The sequence below is a fragment of the Dermacentor variabilis genome, chromosome 10 (genome assembly GCF_050947875.1).
Source record: "Dermacentor variabilis isolate Ectoservices chromosome 10, ASM5094787v1, whole genome shotgun sequence".
In the NCBI taxonomy this organism is placed as follows: domain Eukaryota; kingdom Metazoa; phylum Arthropoda; class Arachnida; order Ixodida; family Ixodidae; genus Dermacentor; species Dermacentor variabilis.
In genome coordinates this window covers 3,087,523-3,109,938 of record NC_134577.1, presented here as the reverse complement: position 1 = coordinate 3,109,938, position 22,416 = coordinate 3,087,523, and the positions used below count along the sequence as shown (strand labels likewise).

Sequence of the window (22,416 nt, the reverse complement as noted above, 5' to 3'; positions counted from 1 at the left end):
GGAAACGGAATAGAGCACGTTCTGTGTCACCATGAAGGCCACATAAAGCCTGTGTCAGTGAAAGCTAGTGCTACTGTTAGTCTGCAGTCACAATAGAGAGCATAGACAGATCGATGTCACTGGTGCACTATTTCATATTTCTTTCAGTACTGCCATGCTGGGCCGCCTGCAGTGCAAAGTATACTGCACGCTCTAGCACCTAAGACAATTTTGTTGAGAGAAGAAGTTTTTGTTGAGTTATTAATATGACTTTAGTTCCTCAATTCCCGAATTGCCATGTTTCCTCTATAATTGCTAATTGAGCAATTATTTAAGATATCCTTAATTATCTGCCATATTTTGTATGATACCGAGTTTCTAGTGGTCACAGGCACATAACCTGATAGAATACTGGGAGATGGCCTCACGAAATTCACCTTGTTCTAAAATTCTGTGCAGCTGAAACAGGACACTGTATTTGTGACATGAAGTCAAACAACAATAACAGGTGGAGAAGGTGGAGGAGAAGGGAAAGAAGGAAGGAAAGGTAGGAAGATCAACCAGACGCACGTTCAGTTTGCTGCCCTAGACAGGGGAATGTGTTTAATGGAAGAAAAGAAAGTAGAGGGAGGGAAGAAGGTCAATGCGAATATGTGCAGTTGTCCATAACTTCATGCCTATAATTGGTCACTGAGGCCAGTCAATTTCATGAAACGTAGCAGTGGGCGCGTCGCTTTGTGAGCCTGCAAGGCGTGGGGCCATGGTTCGGGAATCTTAGTCTCCGAAAATGGTCTGCTATCTAATCAGTTTAACACCCTCCAGAGAATGTTACGTTCCATATCATGGAGATTACAAACACGTAACACATGCTCGATCATCTCTTCACATTTGCATGAGTAACAAATCGGTGTGTTGATCATTCCAATAAGGAATGAGTAGGCTTTCGTAAAAGCCACCGCCTAACCAGAGGCGGCACAGTAAAGTTGCATCACAGTGGGATAAGTGCGGTGGAATATGCAGTTTCAATGTAAGATCCAGTTAGTGGAGACGGCAATTGGAGAAAATCGGGGTGCTCCACAAAGTTTGTCTTAGTTTGAGCAAGTAAACAACTCCTCGCAGCGTCTGTCCTTGATAAGGGTATGGGTAATGTTGGGGTTGCTTTATGGACTGACCGGGCGGCATCATCAGCAAGGTTATTTTCAACAATACCACAGTGCCCCGGAAGCTGTTGGAAGATGATGTCATATCCGTTTATGATGGCTTGATGGGGAACCTCTCTGGTCTCAAACACCAGTTGCTCATGGGTCTTGCATCGTAAGGCTGACTGCAGACTCTGAAGGGCTGCCTTGGAGTCACAAAAAAAGACCCACTTTCTAGGTTTGGCTTGTGCGATGTAATTAACAGCAGCACATAGAGTGGCAAGTTCTGTTGCCGTAGAGGTCATTATATGGGACACTTTGAAGGTAATTGTAACTTGTAAGGCCGGGATGATAACAGCGCCTGTGGAGCTGGTGGCTGAGACAGATCCATCGGTGTAAATGTGCATTCTTTGTTCATATGCCTCGTTCAGTAATGACAGTAGGAACTGACGTAGAGACACTGTTTATTGACAGGTCTTCTTTGTAATTCCCGGAATCTTCAGGCGTACTTGTGGCTGTCGTACACTCTTATGCAAAATTACACCCTTTGGGTCATATCTTGCCACATAACAATAATCGTCATCTATCTTGTCCGCATTTCCTTTCTTTAACGCTGCGAGCCCGGTACTTCCAAGTCACGAACGGCATGTGCGTTATCAGTGTGACAGAGCATTCTCGACAAGAAAGTAGTGGCATATATACACCCCAAAAGGTGTACATTAGTTTGAGTGTAGGCACCAGAGGGGTAACAGTGGTCTTGCTCCTGGGTAAAGTCCTATGGAAGGTAGCCTTGATGTGTCGCAACAAGTTTGGAAAATGTGGCTTGACGTCTTTGTACTGGCAAAGCAGCAATATAGTAACTGGGTAATGTGTGCTCTAAAGTTGTCAATCGTTATGTATGTTAGAACCAAGTAGACCCTAGCAATCATGATTGTTGCGTGAGTCGAGGCGCATCGTGGTAGTCCAAGACATGTCCGTAGAGCCTGGCCTTGCAAACTTTCGAGGTTATGAATGTTTGTTTTACATGTGTTTGCCAAAACCGGCAAGCTGTACTGTAAAAAGCCCAGAAACAGTGCTCTGTACAGCTGCAGCATGGACCGTATCGATGTGCCCCGGGTTTTTCTGCTCAGGAACCTCATTAATGTACAATCAGAATTGGTCTCCGCTTCAGTTAGACGCAGTGTAGGCTCCACGAAAGGTCTCTGTCAATAATCACACCTAAAAAGCAGTGATACTTCCGGTATTTGATAGCCTGGCCATTGGGAGAAACAGGGTATGGTGCCATGGGTTTCCCTGTAAACGCGATTAACATGCATATTTCTATGGGCACACTAAGTCCTTGTTTGCGTAGATACGAACAAGTTCGGCTGGCTGCCCACTGAATTCTTGCACGCACAAGAAGACGAGTCACCGCAGAAAACCAAAGACAAATATCACCAGCGTGCATTGTTGGGTGAATTGTCTTGGGTAACATTTCAGCAAGGCTAACTATAGTTAGATTAAAGAGCATAGGGCTCAATACCCCGCCCTGTGGGATGCCACCATGACAACAACAACAAAATGACAAAGAGATGATTAGCTATGACTAGGAAACAGTCTTTTTATTCAACACTGCAAAACTGGTACAAAACTAATACAAATGATGCAAAACTAATAAATGGAACACTGTATACATACTGACGACACACAAACCATGGTGGGACATGAGCGCACTGCACGAACGCACTGCACATGAAACATTCCGCTATCATTCACGCCCAGTCAGGCCAGGGAAAAGAGGGGTGTCTACAGACGTATATGAACCCCCCTCCCTACCTGGCACGACCTCCCCCCCCCCCCCCTTCGTTACTATGTCAGTGCCCATAAGCCCTCCTCCCCCCTGGCCATGCCCCTAACAACGGCGGTCACCCTCCGCAAGAGCCCACATGTTGCTCGTGCACGTCATCCAAGCAGAGTCAGTACCAGCTGAAGTGACACGCATTCGGAGCCATGCCACCAGTGCTGCCAACCCAGAGAAATTTTCTTAGAGCTAGGGATCTTAAAGGGCCCCTCACAAGGTCTGGCCATTTTGAGCTGACAAGCGCAGAACACTTAATGCACGATAACGATCATGTTTACAAAGCATTACATTGCCACGCCCCAGAAAGATCTGAAATTTCAAACCGAACGCCGTTTTCTTTCTTCTTGCGGCTACCGCGCTCAAAGCTGGAGGATAACATACACTTGCTAGTGCGCCTACATACATGTGTTTGTGCTGTGACGTCGCCTGTTATGACATGTGGCTTTGAGAGTTATTCAAGACAACATCTGTTATTTGTGTAATATGTTGCTTGAATAGATGAATTAAAGCTTAGAGAACAATAAAACACACAAACCAAATGTCTGCATGTTCTTGTTTTAATTCGCACCACAGCAAGATAGATGTACTACTGTTTCGTCTGCTTGTTCCCATGTCGTGCAGTCGTGCATGCAGACACCAAAACAATGTCATTTTCTACTGTGTTCCAGCGCGGGATATTGCTCTGTGATCCGCTTGTGTCTGCCTCAGTATTCGGGTTGCACCGACTTATACCGCTAGTCAGTTGTCCTCATGCACAGCGCGCAAAATCGTGCGCTGCCCGAAACGACGCAATCCTAACAGCTTGCTCGCGACACCGTCAGCGGAAGTGCTCCGTGCTGCAAAAAGGTTAGGAAAAAAAAAATGAAGGCGGGGCCCGTGATGTATGCATCACGCAATCCTCGAGGTCCGGTATGGGAGAATTCAGGGAAGGAATTTCGCTTGTGGAGGCTATACAGGGCTAGTGGAGAGAGCGTCTGTTTGCAGTGAAGCTTGCCTCCTGAAATCATAAGTTTGCGGCACACAAATATTTCTTTCTCAGCTATTAATGAACCGATTTGAATAATTTTTGTAGCAGAATGCTCCCTGGCGGACACGTAACAACTTCCAGTGTATAGCCACGGCCGCTCAATCCAAAAGCACATGGTGCGGCCCGCTGCGTCGTGCCTGAACGGCGTCTCGGGCCTAGTTCTCCGTTCACCTGCTGCGACACCACTGCTCGGGGATGGCTGCTGATAGAAAGCGCCTTCACAGCTGCGTCGGCACGCACGATCTCCACTCCAGTCAAGGCGTAAATAATGCGTTTTATATTTGGACATTGCAGACAAACTGTTTTAAGTCGTCATTGTAAGTGCTGATTACGCCACAAACGCCAACAGATTGTCACAGGGGTGGAAATCTGTTGTAGAATACGCCTGAACGCTGTCTGTGACGGTTGCCTGTACGATGCACGATTGGGTGATGCACTTCCATCGAGAGGTCCTGCTTGAAGCAATCTATCAGTACTTTTATACACTTCTCGTGAACATGTACGCAAAGTAAGAACTTTACATAGGGAGAACTTGTACAGAGTTTCCCAAGTAATGCAAACTAACTTAGATGAAATAAAAACGCTTATCATTGCAAATAATCATCAGTAGATTGTTTCTCATGGAAACGGAGCATATTGAGCGATGCTAGAGGTTATCTAAGGAGTGCGCCCCTTTTAACGAAGCTTCAAAAGGCATCTGCTTCGAACATGCTCATACCTTTTATTTGAGCATGCTTTCGATAAAACACATTCCCGCAGGATTTTTTCATTGTAGGCAGGTTTTTTTTTTTTCCTTGAAGTGGCCACTTGGTTGCTGATAAAAACAGCAGCTTTGTCTCCTTTTTCCGCTCTTTGTAATACCTGAACAAAGGACTGAATTTCATTGTTGTTTTCATAAACTAAGAGGCGGTTTTTAATTTCGTCCCGTTCGGACTGCAATTTTTCACTTCTTCTCCTTGACGGGCGACTTTTTTTTTTCAATCTCTTGACTGCTTTCTTTGACTGTTCTTGGACGTCCACAATATCTAATGTAGTTTGGCAGGCCTGGTCAACAGAAAAACTACGTTCAGAGCATGAATCTAAGGCAGTCTCTGGAACTAGAGCTTCCAGCTGGTCGCTGAGAAACTGCAAGGGACTTTCGATGTTGGGGCTTTCTCCTGAGCTGCCACTATTATCGCTTGCCTCAACTACTGTGTGATCAGTAAAGCTTCTTCGATGGCGTTTTTTGGGCTGCACATTCTCTTTTTGCAGGTACTGTGGATATTTGCAAAACACGGTCGGTACCGCATTCGGAAGCAGGAGCCTAAGTTTCGTGTTCTTTTTATAGTCACTTTCTGTAAAGTGCAGGGAACATACCAGAGATTTATCACTCGGTTTCCACTTGCTTCCTTTTCCCAACACTCCTTGGCGAGAGATATTTTTTAGCCACGTTTCTCGACGCTCCAAGTCGCAGGGGAACTCGTGATATTTCACAGTCAGGTCCTTCTTGGCATTTGTGTCGCAGAGTGGCACGCAACCGTTGCGCGGCATCACGCCACATGAACAAGGCTGGCTACGGCACACACGCACACCGAAGAGCCTTAACAAAGCACAGCAAGCACAGGCAAACTTGCTCACACACACGCACGCGAAAAAGCACGAGATTAATGCATATCGCATGAGGCAAACACATTATGACGCGAACCGACTTGCTCACACACACGCGTGAAAAAAAGCATGAGATTAATGCATATCGCACGATGCAAACACATTCTGCCGCGAACCGACTTGCTCACACACACATACGTGAAAAAGCACGAGATTAGTGCATAGAGCACGAGGCAAACACGTTCTGAAGTGAGAACCAAACGCCCGCTTAGCCTCGGCGCGAAGTTGCAAAAGCATCCCCGAGCAGTGGCACCCTCACCAAGAAAAGCGGTCGCAACTGTAAACTCGGTCGAGACACGCCTGCCTATTGTCCGCGGCGCGGCGTAGCTGGCCGCACCTTGCTTTGCATCGAGCGGCCGTGGTTAACCGAAGTTCACTGTGTGGTCTGGTGAGGGGCCCTTTAAGCATAGGAAATAGGGGAAAATTTTTGTGCTAGGAAATGGAGCAAAGAAACACTCCCAGACATGAGAAAGCACTGCAGCGATGACCGATACATGGAACTGCTGACGTGACAGAATATTTTGATTTCAGCCACCATAAATTACCTTTGCATTACTGGAAAGCAAATGTGTAGAACATTTAAGCTAAGAAATCTAGAAATCCATGGCATTGTATCTGCCCTGTGCGTGTTGCTTTCCTCTTTTGTGTGCACTGCTGAAAGTGGTTGTCAAAGTTGGTTACGTAATGGGTATTATTTCTGCTTTAGCTGACGGAAGTGCATTCTCGAGATACTTATGAAGTCAGTGAGTGCGAGGCATGTTGCAGCCCCTGGTGAACTGGATCTGTTCTCAGCTTCAAGGCTCTTTTGTTCTCTCCTTCCACCAGGAAGCAAATGGTGACAAGGCGGTCATCTTGAGCCTGCAGGACAATGACTACACACGCTCCATTTGGAACCATGGGTATGCATTTACTTCACTGTGGCCAGTAGATCACTGGCTTGCCCAGTAAATGGTAGAAATCGGTACAAGCTGACTATTCTGCAGGCTCACTTATGTATTTGCGGACACAGGGATTTTTCATACGAACTTGTGACTTGCTAAGCTTGTCCAACTTGACGGGCCTGGGGTCTGAAAAGGCCTGGGCCTTCTTGTGCATCTAAGATCACTTGTGTAATGTGCTGCTAACTTTGGAATGTGTTGCGATTAGCTCGGCATACCTGCTATTAACAAATATAGTACTGCTATTCGTCGTAATTGAGTTGGTATGGAGGCATCTGCATGAACCAGAGTTTGGCGAATGGACTTGATCAGCTCATATTAAAAACTGCTCTTGGCACTGAAACGCATGTTTTCTCATATTGTATTTGTGATGAAAAGGGGTGCAGAGGAGCTCATTCAAGAGCCTTCACATGGCAAGGTGGAAGCCGCTTGTCGCGTCCACTCATGCACTGCATCCGTGCAGGTTTCAGCTCCTGTATCGCGTTGCACTGCGGAAGGCCCAGCTTCACCTCGAGCTGTCCGTGGAGAACAAAGGTGAGGCGTGGCCCATGAATGCCGCTTATCAGTTCCACAGTTCTGCGAGCAAAGTGCTAAAGGGTCAGAACTGAGGTTAAAGAGCGCAAAAAAGACAAGGACTGACGGGCATGAACTATATGAACAGTATGAACCAACTGACCCTCATCAAGCTCTTACTTATGCTAAATGGTCCCCCAAGATTTCTGTGTAAAATTTTGCATTTCAAATGCAAAATTTTGATCCCATCTGAACAAAATAAGCTTTCTATTTTGAATGAGATTTCCCAGCTCGGGCGAGTATATTGAAACTAGTGAATATGTTTGCATCCACTAAATGTCATGGCATGGTCGTCTTCCAACATGCGACCGGCAGCTCTAAAGAGTCATAAGCCTGACCGTGTCTGTGATGGTAACCACTGCCAACAAAATCAAGCCCATAAAGGCTTTCAACAAGCCACCGCAAATCGCTGCTCAGCACGTAGCTGAGGTGGACTGCTAGGACTGCACCCCGCTGCCTTCTTAGCCAGCGTTTTCGGCGCCTAGCTCCCAGATCTGAAGATACAGACAGAAGAGACTATTTACATACCATATTTATTCGAATCTAGGCTGACCGTCTTTTTCTTTTTTTGAAATCATAAGCCAAATTGTGAGGTCAGCTTAGATTCGCAAATTTAAACAATGTGCCAGGTTGTAATTTCAAATGATAAATGTGGTGCATAGCTAGTGCCATCTAGAAAAGTCAGTATCGCAGCTGCTAATAGCCGCGCCAATAGCCAACTGTGGTACACAAGTGACGTCGCTATTTTGACCTGTGTCGTATCAGCGTACAGTGTGGCCTATAGCGTAGTGTTACCGTTATGGCACCAAACAGGCGATGCCACTATAGTTGCCACTTTCAAACAAGAAGTTGTGCTAGCCACAGAGGCATCGTCAAATGTTCTAGCTAGGCAGGACTTCAGCATTGATGAGAAAAATGTCCATCTTAGGAGGGGGCGACGGAGGACGCTTTTTGCGTGTGCCACAACGAGGAGATGACAGTGATAAGGAAAATAAGCACGCGATAACAGCGAGGAGCTGTTCATCGAGATTGCGCCCCGTTTCAATGCGTGCGAGCCATGCCACACTGTCTGCACATGCATAGGTGCTCGTACGTAAGCGTCTGTGTGGTCTGGGCTATAGCAATGAGGCTAGCATCAATGTTAATGTAGAGTAAGCTCGGCATGTTCATATTAAATAGATGCTGTGAATAAAGGAAAATCAGACATCCACCGATGTCTGATTTCTCTTTATTCATTCATTCTCTCCACCTTGCGGGTTTCCGCAGAACTACTACGTCAAATAAATGCTGCTTTCATTTTGTGAAGGCTGTCCTCACTTTTTTTGTTCGGCCTACGCTTGAGATAAGTTTTATTATTATTATTATTTTATTTTTAATTTTTTCATTTATTTTATTATTATTTTTTTGCTTCGGACATTTGGGGGTCAGCTTAGAATCGGGGCCCGCCTACTTTCGAGTAAATACGGTATGTACCAGAAAATTTGGAAAATTTGGCTAGTGGACTCGCTTGCTTTGGGCTTGCTCTTGGTCAAGGCATCACGCTCCCTGTGTGGCCCACATGCCATAGATTTCTTTGAAGAAAATCTAGCTGCAAATCTAGGCGTCCACATCAGTTTGGCGGCACTGGTGCAGCATTACCTCACACTCAAGAAAGCACACACCCAACATAGCTATCAGTCACGCCTTTGGGTGAAGCCCAAAGACGCTGCCCAATGACGCTGGTCCGTACGAAGTCGTTCTCGTGCCGAACATATTGTTGTTGTCCCGTTTTCCATGAGAGCAATTGCCCCGTGCACGTTGGGTGCCAAAAAGGAATAAAGGAGTGCCAACAGCTCTAGGCCTCTGCATGCCGTGGTTGACGCACGCCTGCCCATCAACTGCTGTCCATTACAAGCTCAAGTACACTCGAGCATTTATTATGGCTGCAACTAACACTTTGAGCAGGCCAGCTGGCTATAGTTGACATCACTAAGGGTTCCCTCGAATAGAATATTACACTAGATAAAAAGAGGCTTCCGGCTTACCAGGTGGCATTCAGGCAACCGCGGTGGAATGTGGTTGACTAACCACATGCGAGAAAACTGGAATGGTGGCAGAGCCTTTCGCGCTCGCCATTTGCTGGTGACCAAAGAGGCTCGGGCAGTGTTGGAGGGATTTTGTGTGACATGGCTGGTGGCGCTGATAGCACTTGTGATTGCAGTGCACCACCTGCTAAAGGAAGGCTACCCCTTTCCCCAAACTTGCTTGCAGTCGCACCCGACGCGACATTTGCCACATGTGTGACTGTCATGGGACACTAGGATTCCCACAAACTTTTGCACTCTTATGGTCCACTTCTGCTTGATACTTTTGAGGGCTCATTGTTGTATCTGCAAGTAGAGGCCTACATGCAACAAAGTGCAGCTAGCGCAACTATGCCATGTCCATTTGTGGCGCGCACACCTGTACCGGCGAGTGGAGCAGGGAGAGGAGGTGCCAAGCCAGTAGTGGCATGCGAGTGGGCGCATGGGAGAGCGCATACATCGGTGACAAAATGTGTGAGCTTGGATGGCCTTGCAGTTGACCTTAGCTTTAACTAGGCAAATAAATGCTTCGCAATGTAAAGAATTGGAAAAAAAAAAAAGAAAAATGATTGAATCATTGCAAAAGGCAATCATATGTCCCCATGGGTGACGATTTGTGTTTAACTAGGCATTCAAGGGCGGGGAGGGACCTTTCGTATTTGGCGATGGTGGTAAGTTTCACCCCTGCCCCTCTTTTCTACACCCTAACCATCTTCCTGCACCCCAGAATAGGCTGTAGAACCATCCCTTTTGGATAAAGTTCATTAATTCATCTGCATAGCGAAGGTATTGTCTAACACCTCCAGAAGCGTTCGCATAACGATGTTCAATTTTGTCCCTTCGAATACGCCAATGTGGCAACGCAACATCCACATTATGGTGCAAATATGCGCATAGCGCATTCATAATGAAAAAAAACAAAAACAATACGGAGAATGGGACAAACTGGTTATTGACCAGTTGTCTTCACCCAAAAAGATCACGTTCTTGTGATGCCTCGTTCTCGGGCTGCCAGAGCCAGCCAGAATGTCTGTTTTTTTTTCGGGTTGCTCCGCCCACCGCGCCGCGCACTTCTGCCGGGCTTTCATTTTCTCAGTCTGGATGGTTCTGGCTACCCGCTGGCTGCCAGAACCTGCCAGGACGATTTTCTCTGGCAGGACAATATTCTCTGGCCAGAGAACTTCTCTAGAAGTTCTATGGCTAGCAGACGACTAAAAGAGGCTATGGGCGCTCGCCACCGTCGCTGCGGGGACTTCACGGATTGCAACGCGGTCGCTTGAGGACTTAAATTTGCCTTGCTCAGCCAACTGTCTACGGTCATCTTCGGATTTCCTTACTTCTAGCATTATCTTTTTAGGTGCTAACGCACCATTCCACATTGCGAAGCGGTGTGATACGAGCCGTGTTGAACAGTTTGAAGCTTTTGTGTGTGTATGTGTGTCCCCAAGGCTTCTTCGCGGTGCTGGTCAGCGCGCTGCGCTCTCATGCGTGCATGTCATCTGCATCGTGTTCCACACAAGTTGTAGATGCTCATTCACACGTATGTATTGCGGTAAATTTTCGTTTTGTCTTTCTCTGGTGGTGTTCCCTTTCACATATCTGCAGAGATACAGTCGAACTCGGCTATATCCAACTCGCAAGATAGCGCCTATCAGTTCGATATAGAGCATAATTCGATATAAACCTGCTAAATAATTGGATGTCATAAAAGCACATGCCATTTATAAAATCACTTTATTCATGAAACTAGCTTAGCTTCGCATGAAATAGTCCTGTATATTCTTCTGCTTGGGTAATTTTGCTGCCTGCAGCACACGCACTTCTCCACATTGTCTAAGGAGTCGGAGCAGCTGAGGCTGCAACCTTCCAAATTCGCGCAGAAGCACCGGACTTGTGCGAGCGCACCAGTCATTTCGCAGGACGTGGGCAAAGGACCGTCATTGCTTTCCTTATTGTGCCCAGTTTCACTTGTGCTCGGTACGATGTCGGCAATGTAGTCTTCATTTTCGGGCTCTCCCGTGGTCACCACACCATCATTTTCACTCACAAACTCGTCCACCGTTGATTCGTCAACAGCTTCCGGAAATTCTGACAGCTTGCTCCAAACTTCGGCAACACCGGCAAAGTCTTCATCGCATTAATCAGAATTTAGTCATCACCGAGCATGCGGAAGCCGGCACGGCTGAAGCAATTTCGGATGAACCACTCGTACACGCCCGCACGTACGCGTTGGGCACCACGGGCACCGGGTCGCGAGCTGGGCCGCTTTAACCCTAATCTCCCCCTTATTCTTTAAGATCGTCCTGAGAGTGCTCCTCGGAATCTTGCACGCTACGGGGACATCAGACTTCTCACCGCGTTCGACCCGATTTATGATTTCGAGCTTCACATCGAAAGGCAAATTCTGCCACTTCATCACGGCAATACTGTGGGAGAAGGCCTACAAGGCGCACACACAATGAACCAGAAGAGCAACGAGACAACTCACACTTTTGCCATCTTGAGCGATGAGGGCACAAGAGCCTCCGATTGGCTGTCTGAGCAAGCGCTGCAGGCGGGCCAGGATCATTTTTTGCAGGGGGAGTGTCGACGGCTCATTCGAAAGACTGCGGACACAGTAGGGAGAGTGGTCGGATGGAGCTGCGCCGCCGCGTTTCCCCACCACCACAAGGGAAAGCCAACTTCTGGGGGCATTTTCCGCCGCTTGACGTTCTATATATCAGGAGTCGCTGCTATTTTTGTTCGATGCAAGCGTAATTTTTGCTATATATGCTCATTGTAACTAAACCATGTCCAGAAATTGTTCGGTATATAGAATAATTCGGTGTAAACGGGTTCGATATAGTCGGGTTTCGACTCTATCTCCTTTTTCTGCAGTTGGCGAAGGCGTTCACTCTAAAAACAGTTGCACCCTTTGGGGTGTATATTTGCCACGGAACAATAATCGTCACCTGTCTTGCTTGCGTTTCCTTTCTTGAAAATGCTGCGCTTGTTACTTTCCTGTTGGGAATGCTCTGTCATGCTGATAACGCGCATGCCGTTCCTAACTTAGAAGTACAGGGCTCGCAGTGTTAAAGAAAGGAAATGCGGGCAAGACAAATTACGATTATTGTTCTCTGGCAAATTTGTACCCCAAAGGGTGCAATTGTTTTTAGAGTGTTGCAGTTAGCCCGTGTTCACTCAGTCTCTTTCTCGTATGCTTGGGTGACAGCTCGAAACCGATATGTGTCCGAACTGCAGGCTGTTGATGTAAAAATGCACTGGTTGAGTAATAGGCACACGTACATTAGACACACGTACATTGGCTTATTGCTCTCATGATCATGACCAATGTTGTTTTTCATGTAAAACTTTTTGCTGGTCACAGGTGGAGTGCATTTTCATGTGCCAGCCGCATCCCCAGTTCCTCAGGGTCAAAATGAGAAGCACCATCAGCCACGACAAACTTCCTGAAATCGAAGCCCAAGCAGATCGGCACAAAATTTTCTGCGTATAAGACGTAACCGATATCCGGCTTTTTTCTTGTCTTGTGAAGTGATGACTCAATGCCAACTCATCAATGTCGCTGGTGGGTGACGTGATCGCTGCAAGCAGGGATCCTAGAGCTATCGCTTTCGAGGATACAATCACGGACAATTTCGCGTCTTGTCACCGGACGCGTCGGAGGCCATCTGTGGCGCTCCACAAAGTGAGGTTTGCCTAGTGCACGTCCTGTGCCGAGCCGCGCGAAAGTAATCGTATCCCTGAATGCAACTATATATTTTCAAGCTGACAACGCATAAATGAGCTGACACCGTGCGCGTGCTGGCCTCGCTGGGCGCTGCCATGCTGGTAGCATGTTTACGTTTGGCCAGCTGTCCTGGCGTTCGAGTTTGCAAACTTCGGGCAGGTTTGCCTTGTCTTGGGATCCCAGGCCACTTGACTTCCTATCAGGACCGGAACTAGCTGGCTTCCAGCGGGCTGCCAGAACTCCAAAAAGAGGCCCAGAGTTCAAAAGGAAACACAGGGTGTCTACCAACCGGGAAAACCGGGAATTCTCAGGGAATTTGAAGAGTCTGGAAAAACTCAGGGAAAACTCAGGGAATTTGTGATTCTATCAAGGAAAATTAGCTGTAACTTTATTGAAAGGGAACGAAAGTCGTATTAATGCTGGCTTCAGTAACAGAGGAATCGCAACAAATCGTCACTGACGCCGTGTCATCGGCACGCTGTATTGCCAGAGTAGTTAACGACCAATTTTCTAGACGCCCGATTTTTCGGACATGCCCGATAATTTGCACGGCTTTGCGGCACCACCACGTACTCCATATAGTCAGTGTATATTGCCCTGACTGCAGGTCTGAAATCGCATTAATCAAAGCCGCCACCGCCGCTATTTTGATTATCTCGCCGCCTCGAACCAGCACTCTCGCACGCAGATCCGCTGGAAGCCTTAACCACACCGCGGCAACGTTGCGCCTAGCTGCTTCTATGTTCGCTATTAAGCTTCCTGCCGTGCGGTGCCGTGTTTTTCATTGAAAGGATTCGTCGCTATCACCAATGGCACCGACTCCGCCTTTGTAATCCTCGCGAATGGCTTTGAAGCTCGCAGAGCACAGCGCGTTGCGCAATGCCAGTTTCCGAAAGTTAGCTTCGCCTCAGTACAGTAGTGTTAAACTGTGAAGCATAACAAGCGTGGGAAGGGGCAATTGTCACGGGACACAGTATGTATTCCTTAATTATACACACGTGCACCCCAATCTCCTGTTACAGTACGACCGCCGATACGCCTAGTAAGTGCACTGGCAGGTCTTAAGAGCTTTTTCGGGCGTGCCTGTGGCAATTTTAGCCCTTAAGGGCAGTTAAAACAGGCATTCATTATTTTTGGACTGCCCGATTTTCAGATGTTTATGCGGCCCCTAGGGAATCCGAAAAATCGGACGTTGACTGTACAACTGACCAAGAGGATGCTTGAAATGATCCATGTGGTTTACGCGTGGTAGAAGGAGGATGATAACAGAAAGGACCGACGCACTGAGGAATTAACGGGAAAGGAAGCGTGCCGTCGCCTTTTTGAAGGAGCTTGAGCTAAAAAAGCTAAGTGTTGGCTGACGCCAAGATACAGGTGTCCCTCATCCAAACCAAAATAAACTGTTTTAAGCAGTGAAACCCAACACTGAGATGTTGTGTACGGGCTGAGAGTATGTCAGGACAGTTGAGGTTGACTTCCCAGCTGCTGAGAGAGAACCTTAGTTGTGACAAAGTTCAGGCCTCATACAGATGAGCTTGCTGTCAGTTGATAGAAATAGCTCATATTAAAAAATATTTACTTATGTATGCATCTCCTTTTCATTTGTATTTGAAAATGTTCGACTCAATTTGGTATGGGTTTTACCGTTTCTTTCGCTGTGCATTTTCCTAACACCTTCCTTCTGTTTTCTTCATAAATAAAATAGATATTACTTCTTTCTATTCAAACTGGATTAAGTCATTTTTTTTGTTTCAGCATGCTTACTAGGGAGTGACAGCATCGGGCAACGTGGTGTCAGCCTGTCTTCACATAAAAAAAAGTTCTGGCTCATTCAGGGAATTTTGCAAAGGTGCTCAGGGAAAACCTGGAAAACTCAGGGAATTTGGAGATGTGAGCTTGGTAGACACCCTGAAACAAATGATGGGCATACGCATGGCCGGACAGCAGCAGGAAGGTTATCAAGCGTGGAGTCGACGGCAGAGCTTTCCCGAAAAATGCTGGCAAGCCGATCTGGATTGCGGTGGATGCGATTGCTGGGCTGTGTTTCCCGGGAGTCTAGGTCTGACGTCTTCCCTTGAGCAGGTTGACCTAACTTGAGAGGAACTACTGTGAGCTTCGTTGCAGACGCTGGTTTGTTGTCTCTTACACCAACTAGCAACTCGCAGTTCAGATGCGGCTAGGCGGCCCAGGCGATACTGGACGGCACTAGTTCCTTGACTTTTCTCAGCGGATTGCGGGCTCAGCTTCTAAACTCTAGACTGCCCAGCTCGGTCTAAAGCCAGCGCTTAAATAACCTCTCCTTTCCCTAGTGTCCTGGGTGGGAGAACGGCAGATAATGGCGACGATCCAATCAAGTTCACCCAATTGTATACTGGCTCCTCCCGAGGTCTTGGCCGCATCCCTGTTAATTAGGGGCAAGGGAAGGGGTGTTTCTCCCTGCTGATAGAGTTCGTGCAATCGTATTGCACCACCCACGCACTCCCTTGAGTCCATGCCGGACCTCCATTGTCCGTTCATAAACATAGGAGAAACTACGGCAGCTAGCCATACGTCGCTGTTGGCACACATGCACTGGCAACAATTCGTGGACACGGGATTTCACAGAGATACCGCATACACTGTCAGCACTTCGTGGACACAGGATTGCACAGACACCACATACTTCGGAGTATTCGCACCCCCGCCTTCTTAGTAAGCTTCTCAATGCACGGTGTCATGGTCGCGCCAAAGACACAGATATTCCTACAAGAAGCTGTCGGGGCATCACGGTCGCGCCAGCGAAGAAAAGACAATAATCTCTAAACTTGCTTTCGACCCTTTTCGGCCGCTTCCCCGAGTGGCCGGCACTAGCCGTCTTGTTCATCGGTTCCTATTACTACGACCCTTTGGCACCCGTTGATTGGTCCTTCGCCGAATCGAATAATGCCGCACCGTGACACGCAGTAATCCATGTCAGTCATCTGCTTTTTCCGTACCATTTTCTTGTGAATTGGCAGAATTTCACTGGTGGCATCCAGCCTTTCATGTATCCATTTCTGTTGGGGCACTTAACAACACAATAATAATTCCCAGTCACCTGAAGACGCACCGTCGCAAACAAGGCATTTCGCGCGCACCGCAAGCTAAACGTGGGCGTGACCTTGAATGGAAGCGGCGGAAACGTACAACCGTGGGAGGTGAAATCGTTCCGCCAGGGAAGAAATGAGCGCTGGCGTCTAGGATAAAACTTGGCCTGCGGACATCTGTGTCTAACAGCTGCACTATAAAAAAAAAAAAAATTAATAGGATGCGGCGTCGGGCGGGCTGCAGTGGGAGTGAACGTGCCAGCCGTAGTTTCATTCTCGGCCGCTTGGCTGGGCAGGACAGGACGCGTCAGGCGACGGCGTTCCAAGCGCGTTCCTGAAGCATTTTCTATGCCGATTGCCGACAAATAGCCCAGGATGCTGGCGCCGCGGTGGAGAACGAACAGCATTTTCGATGCCCGCAGCCGGCCTAACCTTTCTTTTTTTTTTTAAATCCCCCTGCCGTGGCTGTGTCAACATATGTATATACGCAGGGTGCCTACCAACCGGGAAAACCGGGAATTCTCAGGAAATTTGAGTAGTCTTGAAAAACTCAGGGAATTTATGCCTCTATCAGGGAAAATTAGCTGTAATTTTATTGAAAGGGTCGAAAGTTGCGGTAATGCTGGCTCGAGTAACAGACAGGAATCGTAATGAATTGTCTTCGACGCCCTGTCGTCGGCTGGAGGATTTGCCAGTGTACAGTCAACGACCGACTTTCCGGATTCCCAATAATTTTGACGGCTTTGCAGCAGCACCACCACGTACGTACCCCATAGAGTCAATGTATCACAACGTCTGAAATTTCGGACGCAAGAAATCTTCGCGGTCCGACTTTCCCAACGTTTTGCCATGACCGCAGGTCAGACGCGGCACCAATCAAAGCCGCCACCGCCTACATTTTTATTATCACGCCGCCTCGAACAGGTGCTCTCCCACGCAAACCCAGTGGTAGCCAATGTAGCAACCACCGCGGCAACGCTAGGCCTAGTTGCTTCGATGTTCGCTATTAAGCTTCTTGCCGTTCAGTGCCGTGTTTTTCATAAAAAGAATTCGCGCTGTCAGCAATGGCACCGCGTCTGCCTTTGTAATCCTCGGGATTGGCTTCGAAGCTTGGAATGCACGGCGCGTTGCATAATACCGGTTCCCGAAAGTTAGCTTCGCCTCGTTGCGGCAATGTTGCGCGGTGAAGCACACGCAAAGTATTGCGAGAAGCATAAGCGTGGGGAGGGGCAATTGTCACGGGACAGTCATCATCATCATCAGCCTGTTTTATGGCCACTGCAGGACAAAGGCCCTGCGATCTCCAATTACCCCTGTCCTGTGCCAACAGATTCCAAATAGCGCCCGCGAATTTCCCAGTTTCATCGCACCACCTAGTCTTTTGTCGTCCTCAATTGCATTTGCATTCTCTTGGTACCCATTCTGTAACCCTAATGGTCCAATGGTTATCTAACTGGTGCATTACGTGACCTGCCCAGCTCCATTTTTTCCTCTTGATGTCAATTAGAATATCGACTATACCCATTTGCTCTCTGATCCAAACCGCTCTTTCTTTCTCTTAACGTTATCCTTAGCAATCTTCGTTCCATCGCTCTTGCGCACTCCTTAGCTTGTTCTCAAACTTCTTTGTCAGTGCCCAAGTTTCTGCCCCATATGTCAGCACTGGTAAAATGCACTGATTGTACACCTTCCTTTTCAGTGATAATGGTAAGCTTCCAGTCTGGAGCTGACAATGTCTGCCATATGCAATCCAACACATTTTTATTCTTCTAAGAATTTCCTTCTTATGGTCAGTGTTCCCTGTGATTAATTGACCAAGGTAAACATATTCCTTCACAGATTCTACAGGCTGACTGGAGATACTGAACTCTTGTTCCCTTGCCCGGCTATTCATTATTATTTTTGTCTTCTGCATATTAATCTTCAACCTCACTCTTACACTCTCTCTGTTAAGGTCCTCAATGATTTTTTGTAACTCTTCTGCATTGTTGCTAGTTGCTGAGATATTCGCCATCAATCTTTACTTCTAAGCTTTCCCAGTTCAATAGCTTGAATACTTCTAAGCACACAGTGAATAGCATTGGAGAGATTGTATCTCCCTGTCTGACTCCTTTCTTTATAGGTATCTTCCTGCTTTTCTTCTTGTGTAGAATTAAGGTAGGTGTAGAACCTCTGTAGATGTTTTTCAAGGTATTTACGTAAGTGTTCTGTACTCCTTATTTACTTACTGCCGCTATGACTGCTGGTATCTCTACTCAGTCAAATGCCTTTCCATAATCTATGAAAGCCATTAGAGAGGCTTATTGTACTCTGCGGATTTCTCGATAACCTGATTGATGACATGGATGTGATTCATTGTAGAGTATCCCTTCCTGAAGCCAGCCTATTCCCTTGGTCGACTAAAGTCCAGTGTTGCCCTTATTCCATTGAAGATTATTTCGGTAAATATTTTTTTTTCTGTAAGCGTTCTTTTCTTGTTACTTGTATACTTCCTTATTATGTGCTGTTGTTGCTTTTAGATGTTAACTACAATAACTGTTCTTGTACAGGAGGTCCCGATAGTCTTTGACTATGGGACCTCCTTCTGCATACTAAATACTTGTAATGTGACCCAACTTCTAATAATAAATTTTGATTACAATTTTTGATTCTGATATAATAGTGGGAGTTGTTGCATTTGGAGATGATCCCACCGCTGTCAACCAGTTGTTGGATTTGGAGGACAATCCCAATTGCTGTCCCCCAGATTTTGGACCTTGCCGTTGGGTGCGGGAGATGGCCGAGGTTGAGGAGGACTTTGAGGTAAAAACTAGAGGTTTAGTTACATTATTTACAGTGAGAGTACAAAGAGATTAACAGTCATAAAGTCATTACGGGCCAGCAGCAACTCAGACGCTGCAGCCCGTGGCAAGAAGCTCGAAAGAGACGAATGAAGGAATGCTCTCCTGCTGCTCCCGGTCTCTGGCTTTTAACCCCATTGGTGCCTCGAAGTAATGTCATTTTCGGCCAATCGGCGAGCCCGCTCAGGTGTCGTCATTTTCGGCCAACGGTAGGCACCCGTGCGAGTGTACGTCACCTTCGGCTCAGAGGGTCACTCCTTGGGCTCCAATTGTCCGAGGGATTATTTGTCTGCGGTATTGCCTTCCCGGTCTGCAACTGCCTTCACAAAGGTGGATGGGGGGGATTGCTGCCAGGGCTTCACGGTGCATTACAGCTGTCTTGCCTCTGGACCCACGTTACCTGGAACAGTGCCATGCTCTCGTTACACTTTCGGGAAGAGTCAAGCAGTGAATAGCTCCAGATGCGGCGCACGAGGTGGGGAACGCCAACTTGTTTGCACGTGCCGCGCCTCGGGAACGTGGTAGATGTGCTTCTGCGCTCCTTAATTAGCTGTGACGCAATTCGAAGTGGTCTGGTGAACTCGAAGAAGGCTCAGGATAAGGTCCCATATCTAACAGTAAGCTAATGGGCCTGTAATTTTTAATTCTTTAACGTCTTCCTTTTTGTGGATTAGTATAATGTTTGCATTCTTCCAGTTTTCTGGGACCCTTGCCGTCGTTAGACACCTCGTATAAAGCTTTAGCCACCTGTTTTCCAAGCATTATGTCTCCTCCAGCTTTGATTAATCGACTGTTATTCTATCTTCTCCTGCCGCTCTTCCTCGTTTCATGTCTTGCAAGGCCCTTCTGACCTCATTGTTAGTTATAGGAGGAGTTCCTGTATCCTGTTCATTACTGTTTCTAATTGAGGTATCCTGACTCCTCTGGGTAGTGTACAGGTCAGTATAGAATTCTTCCGCTGCTTTTACTGTATCTTCGAGATTGCTGATGATATTACCCTGCATATCTTTCAGTGCATACATCTTGGTTTGTTCTATGCCAAGTTGCTTTCTCACCAATTTCAGGCTGCATCCGTTTTTTTACGGCTTCTTCAGTCTTTCTCACGTTATAGTTTTGAATATCCCTTATTTTTCCTTGTTGATCAGAGTTTTGGCAGTTCCACAAATTCTATCCTCTCTCTTGAGTTGGACACTTTCATTCTTTGTCGTTTCTTTGTTAGGTCCTTTGTTACTTGGAAGAGCTTGCCTACTGGTTGTCTTGGTGCCTTGCCTCCCACTTCAATTGCTGCCTCTGTAGTCAGCCTCGTTACGGTTTCATTCATTACCTCCATGTCATCATCATCATCTCTGTTCTAAAGCTGCATATTTGTTTGCAAGTAGCAGCCTAAATTTGTCTGCTTTTACCCTTAATGCTTCTAGGTTGACCTGTTTCTTCTTGACCAATTTAGCTCTTTCTCTCTTCAAATTGAGGTGAACTCTAGCCCTCACTAACCTATAATCACTGCACTTTACCCTACCTATCACTTCTGCATCCTGCACAATGCTGGGATCAGCAGAAAGTATGAAGTCAATTTCATTTCTTGTCTCACTATTAGGGCTTTTCCAGGTCCACTTTCTGTTGCTAAGCTTCCTGAAAGAGGTGTTCATTATTCGAAGCTTATTCTATTCTGTGAATTATACCAGCATCTCCTCTAGTGTTCCTAGAATCAACGCCATAGTTGCCAATTGCTTGTTCACCAGCCTGCTTTTTCCCCACTTTTCCATTGAAGTTGCCCATTACTACAGTATATTGAGTTTGCACTTTTCTCATTGCTAATTTAACGTCTGCATAAAACTGATCTACTTCGTCATCATCGTGACTCGATGTTGGAGCATAGGCTTGTAATACCTTTACTCTATACCTCTTATTAAGTTTGATTACGACTGCAGCTACCCTCTTATTAATGCTGTAGAATTCGTCAATGTTGCCCGCTATGTCCTTACCGATTAGGAATCCTACCCCGTATTGCTTCCTATCTAGGAGACCTCTATAGCAGAGGACATGTCCGTTATGCAGCAATGTATAAGCCTCACCAGTTCTAATCTCATTAAGGCCGATGAATCCCAAGCAATGTCTGATAAATCCTCAAAGAGGCCTGGTAAGCTAGCTTCACTCGAGAGGGTTCGGGTGTTAAACTTTGCAAGGGTCAGTTTCCATTGGCAGCCTGTCTGGATCCAGAGATTCTTAGCACCGTCTGCTGCGTTACAGGTTTGACCGCCACCTTGGTCAGGTGCTCCGCAGCTGTGGGGACTGAGGGCCATTGGGTAATTGAGTTAGCCATTTGGGAGGGGGTGGCCGAATACTGCACCGAGGAGGCCAGTTCCTGGTCATGTGAGGGAGTGTGTTGTTGAAGCTTTGTGGGCCTTCTTAATTTGGTTGTACCTGGATTAGTATAGCCCCACTCGCTCTCGGCATCTTGTGCCCGTGACAGGCATCACTCCAAGCCTGCAGAAATTGTGAGCTGGAGGAGGTGAATTTTTTCACCTCCTCATTTTTCACGTACGAAACACAGTATATATTTCTTAATTATACACCCGTGCATGCGCCCTCTCCTGTCACAGTACGAGCACCGATATGCCTAATAAGTGTACTGGCAGGCCTTTTGACCTTTTTTCGGACGTGTCTCTGGTGATTCGAGCCCCTAAGAGCAGTAAAAGACTTGCATTCGTTTTTCTTTTTTTGACTTTCTGATTTTTCGGACGTTTTCCCGCCCTAGGGATTTCGAAAAATCGGACGTTGTCTACAACTGACCAAAAAACGCATTGAGGAATGAACGAGAAAGCAAGTGTGCTGTCGCTTCTTTGAAAGAGCTTGAGCTTAAAAAAAACTAAGTGTTGGCTGACGCCGAGATGCAAGTGTCCCTCATTCAAACCAAAATAAACTCTTTAAAGCAGTGAAATGCAACACTGAGGCGTTGTGTGTAGGCTGAGAGTGTGTCAAGACAGTTGAGCTTGACTTTCCGGCTGCTGAGAGAGAATCTCATTTGTGACAAAGTTTGGGCCTTATAACAATGAGCTTGCTATCATTTGATAGAAATAGCTCATATTTGAATATATTTGCTTCTCTATGCATCTCTTTTTTATTCGTATTTGAAAAGGTTCGACTAGATTTGCAATTGGTTTTACCATTTTTTCAAACATACTTTATTCGCTCTGCATCTTCTGTTTTCTGTTTGAATAAAATACGCTACTCCTTAATATTCAAACTGGATTAAGTCGTTTTTACTTTTTTTACATGCTTACTAGAGAGTGACAGCATTGGGCGACATAGTTTCAGCCCGTCCTGACATTAAACAAGGTCCTATGTCACTCAGGGAAAACCTGAAAAGCTTTGGTAATTTGGAAATGTCAACTTGGTAGGCATCCTGTGACACATTTCTTAATTCCAGAGAAGAACCGTTTACGTCTGCGTCAAGCGGGACAACAAGAGGCAGTGCATTCAGTATAGCAACACATACTTGCTCTTTTACCAATGGCGTCAGCAATGGCATCAGTGTTTTCGCGACAGAACTGCACTGCCGATTAATGAACGCTTAT

The 22,416-nt window shown here is 46.7% G+C and overlaps 1 protein-coding gene across 3 annotated transcripts in view; it reads left to right on the top strand.

Moving 5' to 3' along the window:
• The window catches only part of LOC142559728 (uncharacterized), a 370,616-nt gene that overhangs the window by 47,639 nt on the left and 300,561 nt on the right, over positions 1-22,416 (top strand). For all 3 annotated transcript variants that reach the window (XM_075671318.1, XM_075671316.1, XM_075671317.1), the window contains exons 5-6: positions 6,458-6,531; positions 7,034-7,104. In XM_075671318.1, coding sequence (XP_075527433.1) covers positions 6,458-6,531; positions 7,034-7,104 — 145 coding nt within the window. The remainder of the gene's footprint in view (positions 1-6,457; positions 6,532-7,033; positions 7,105-22,416) is intronic.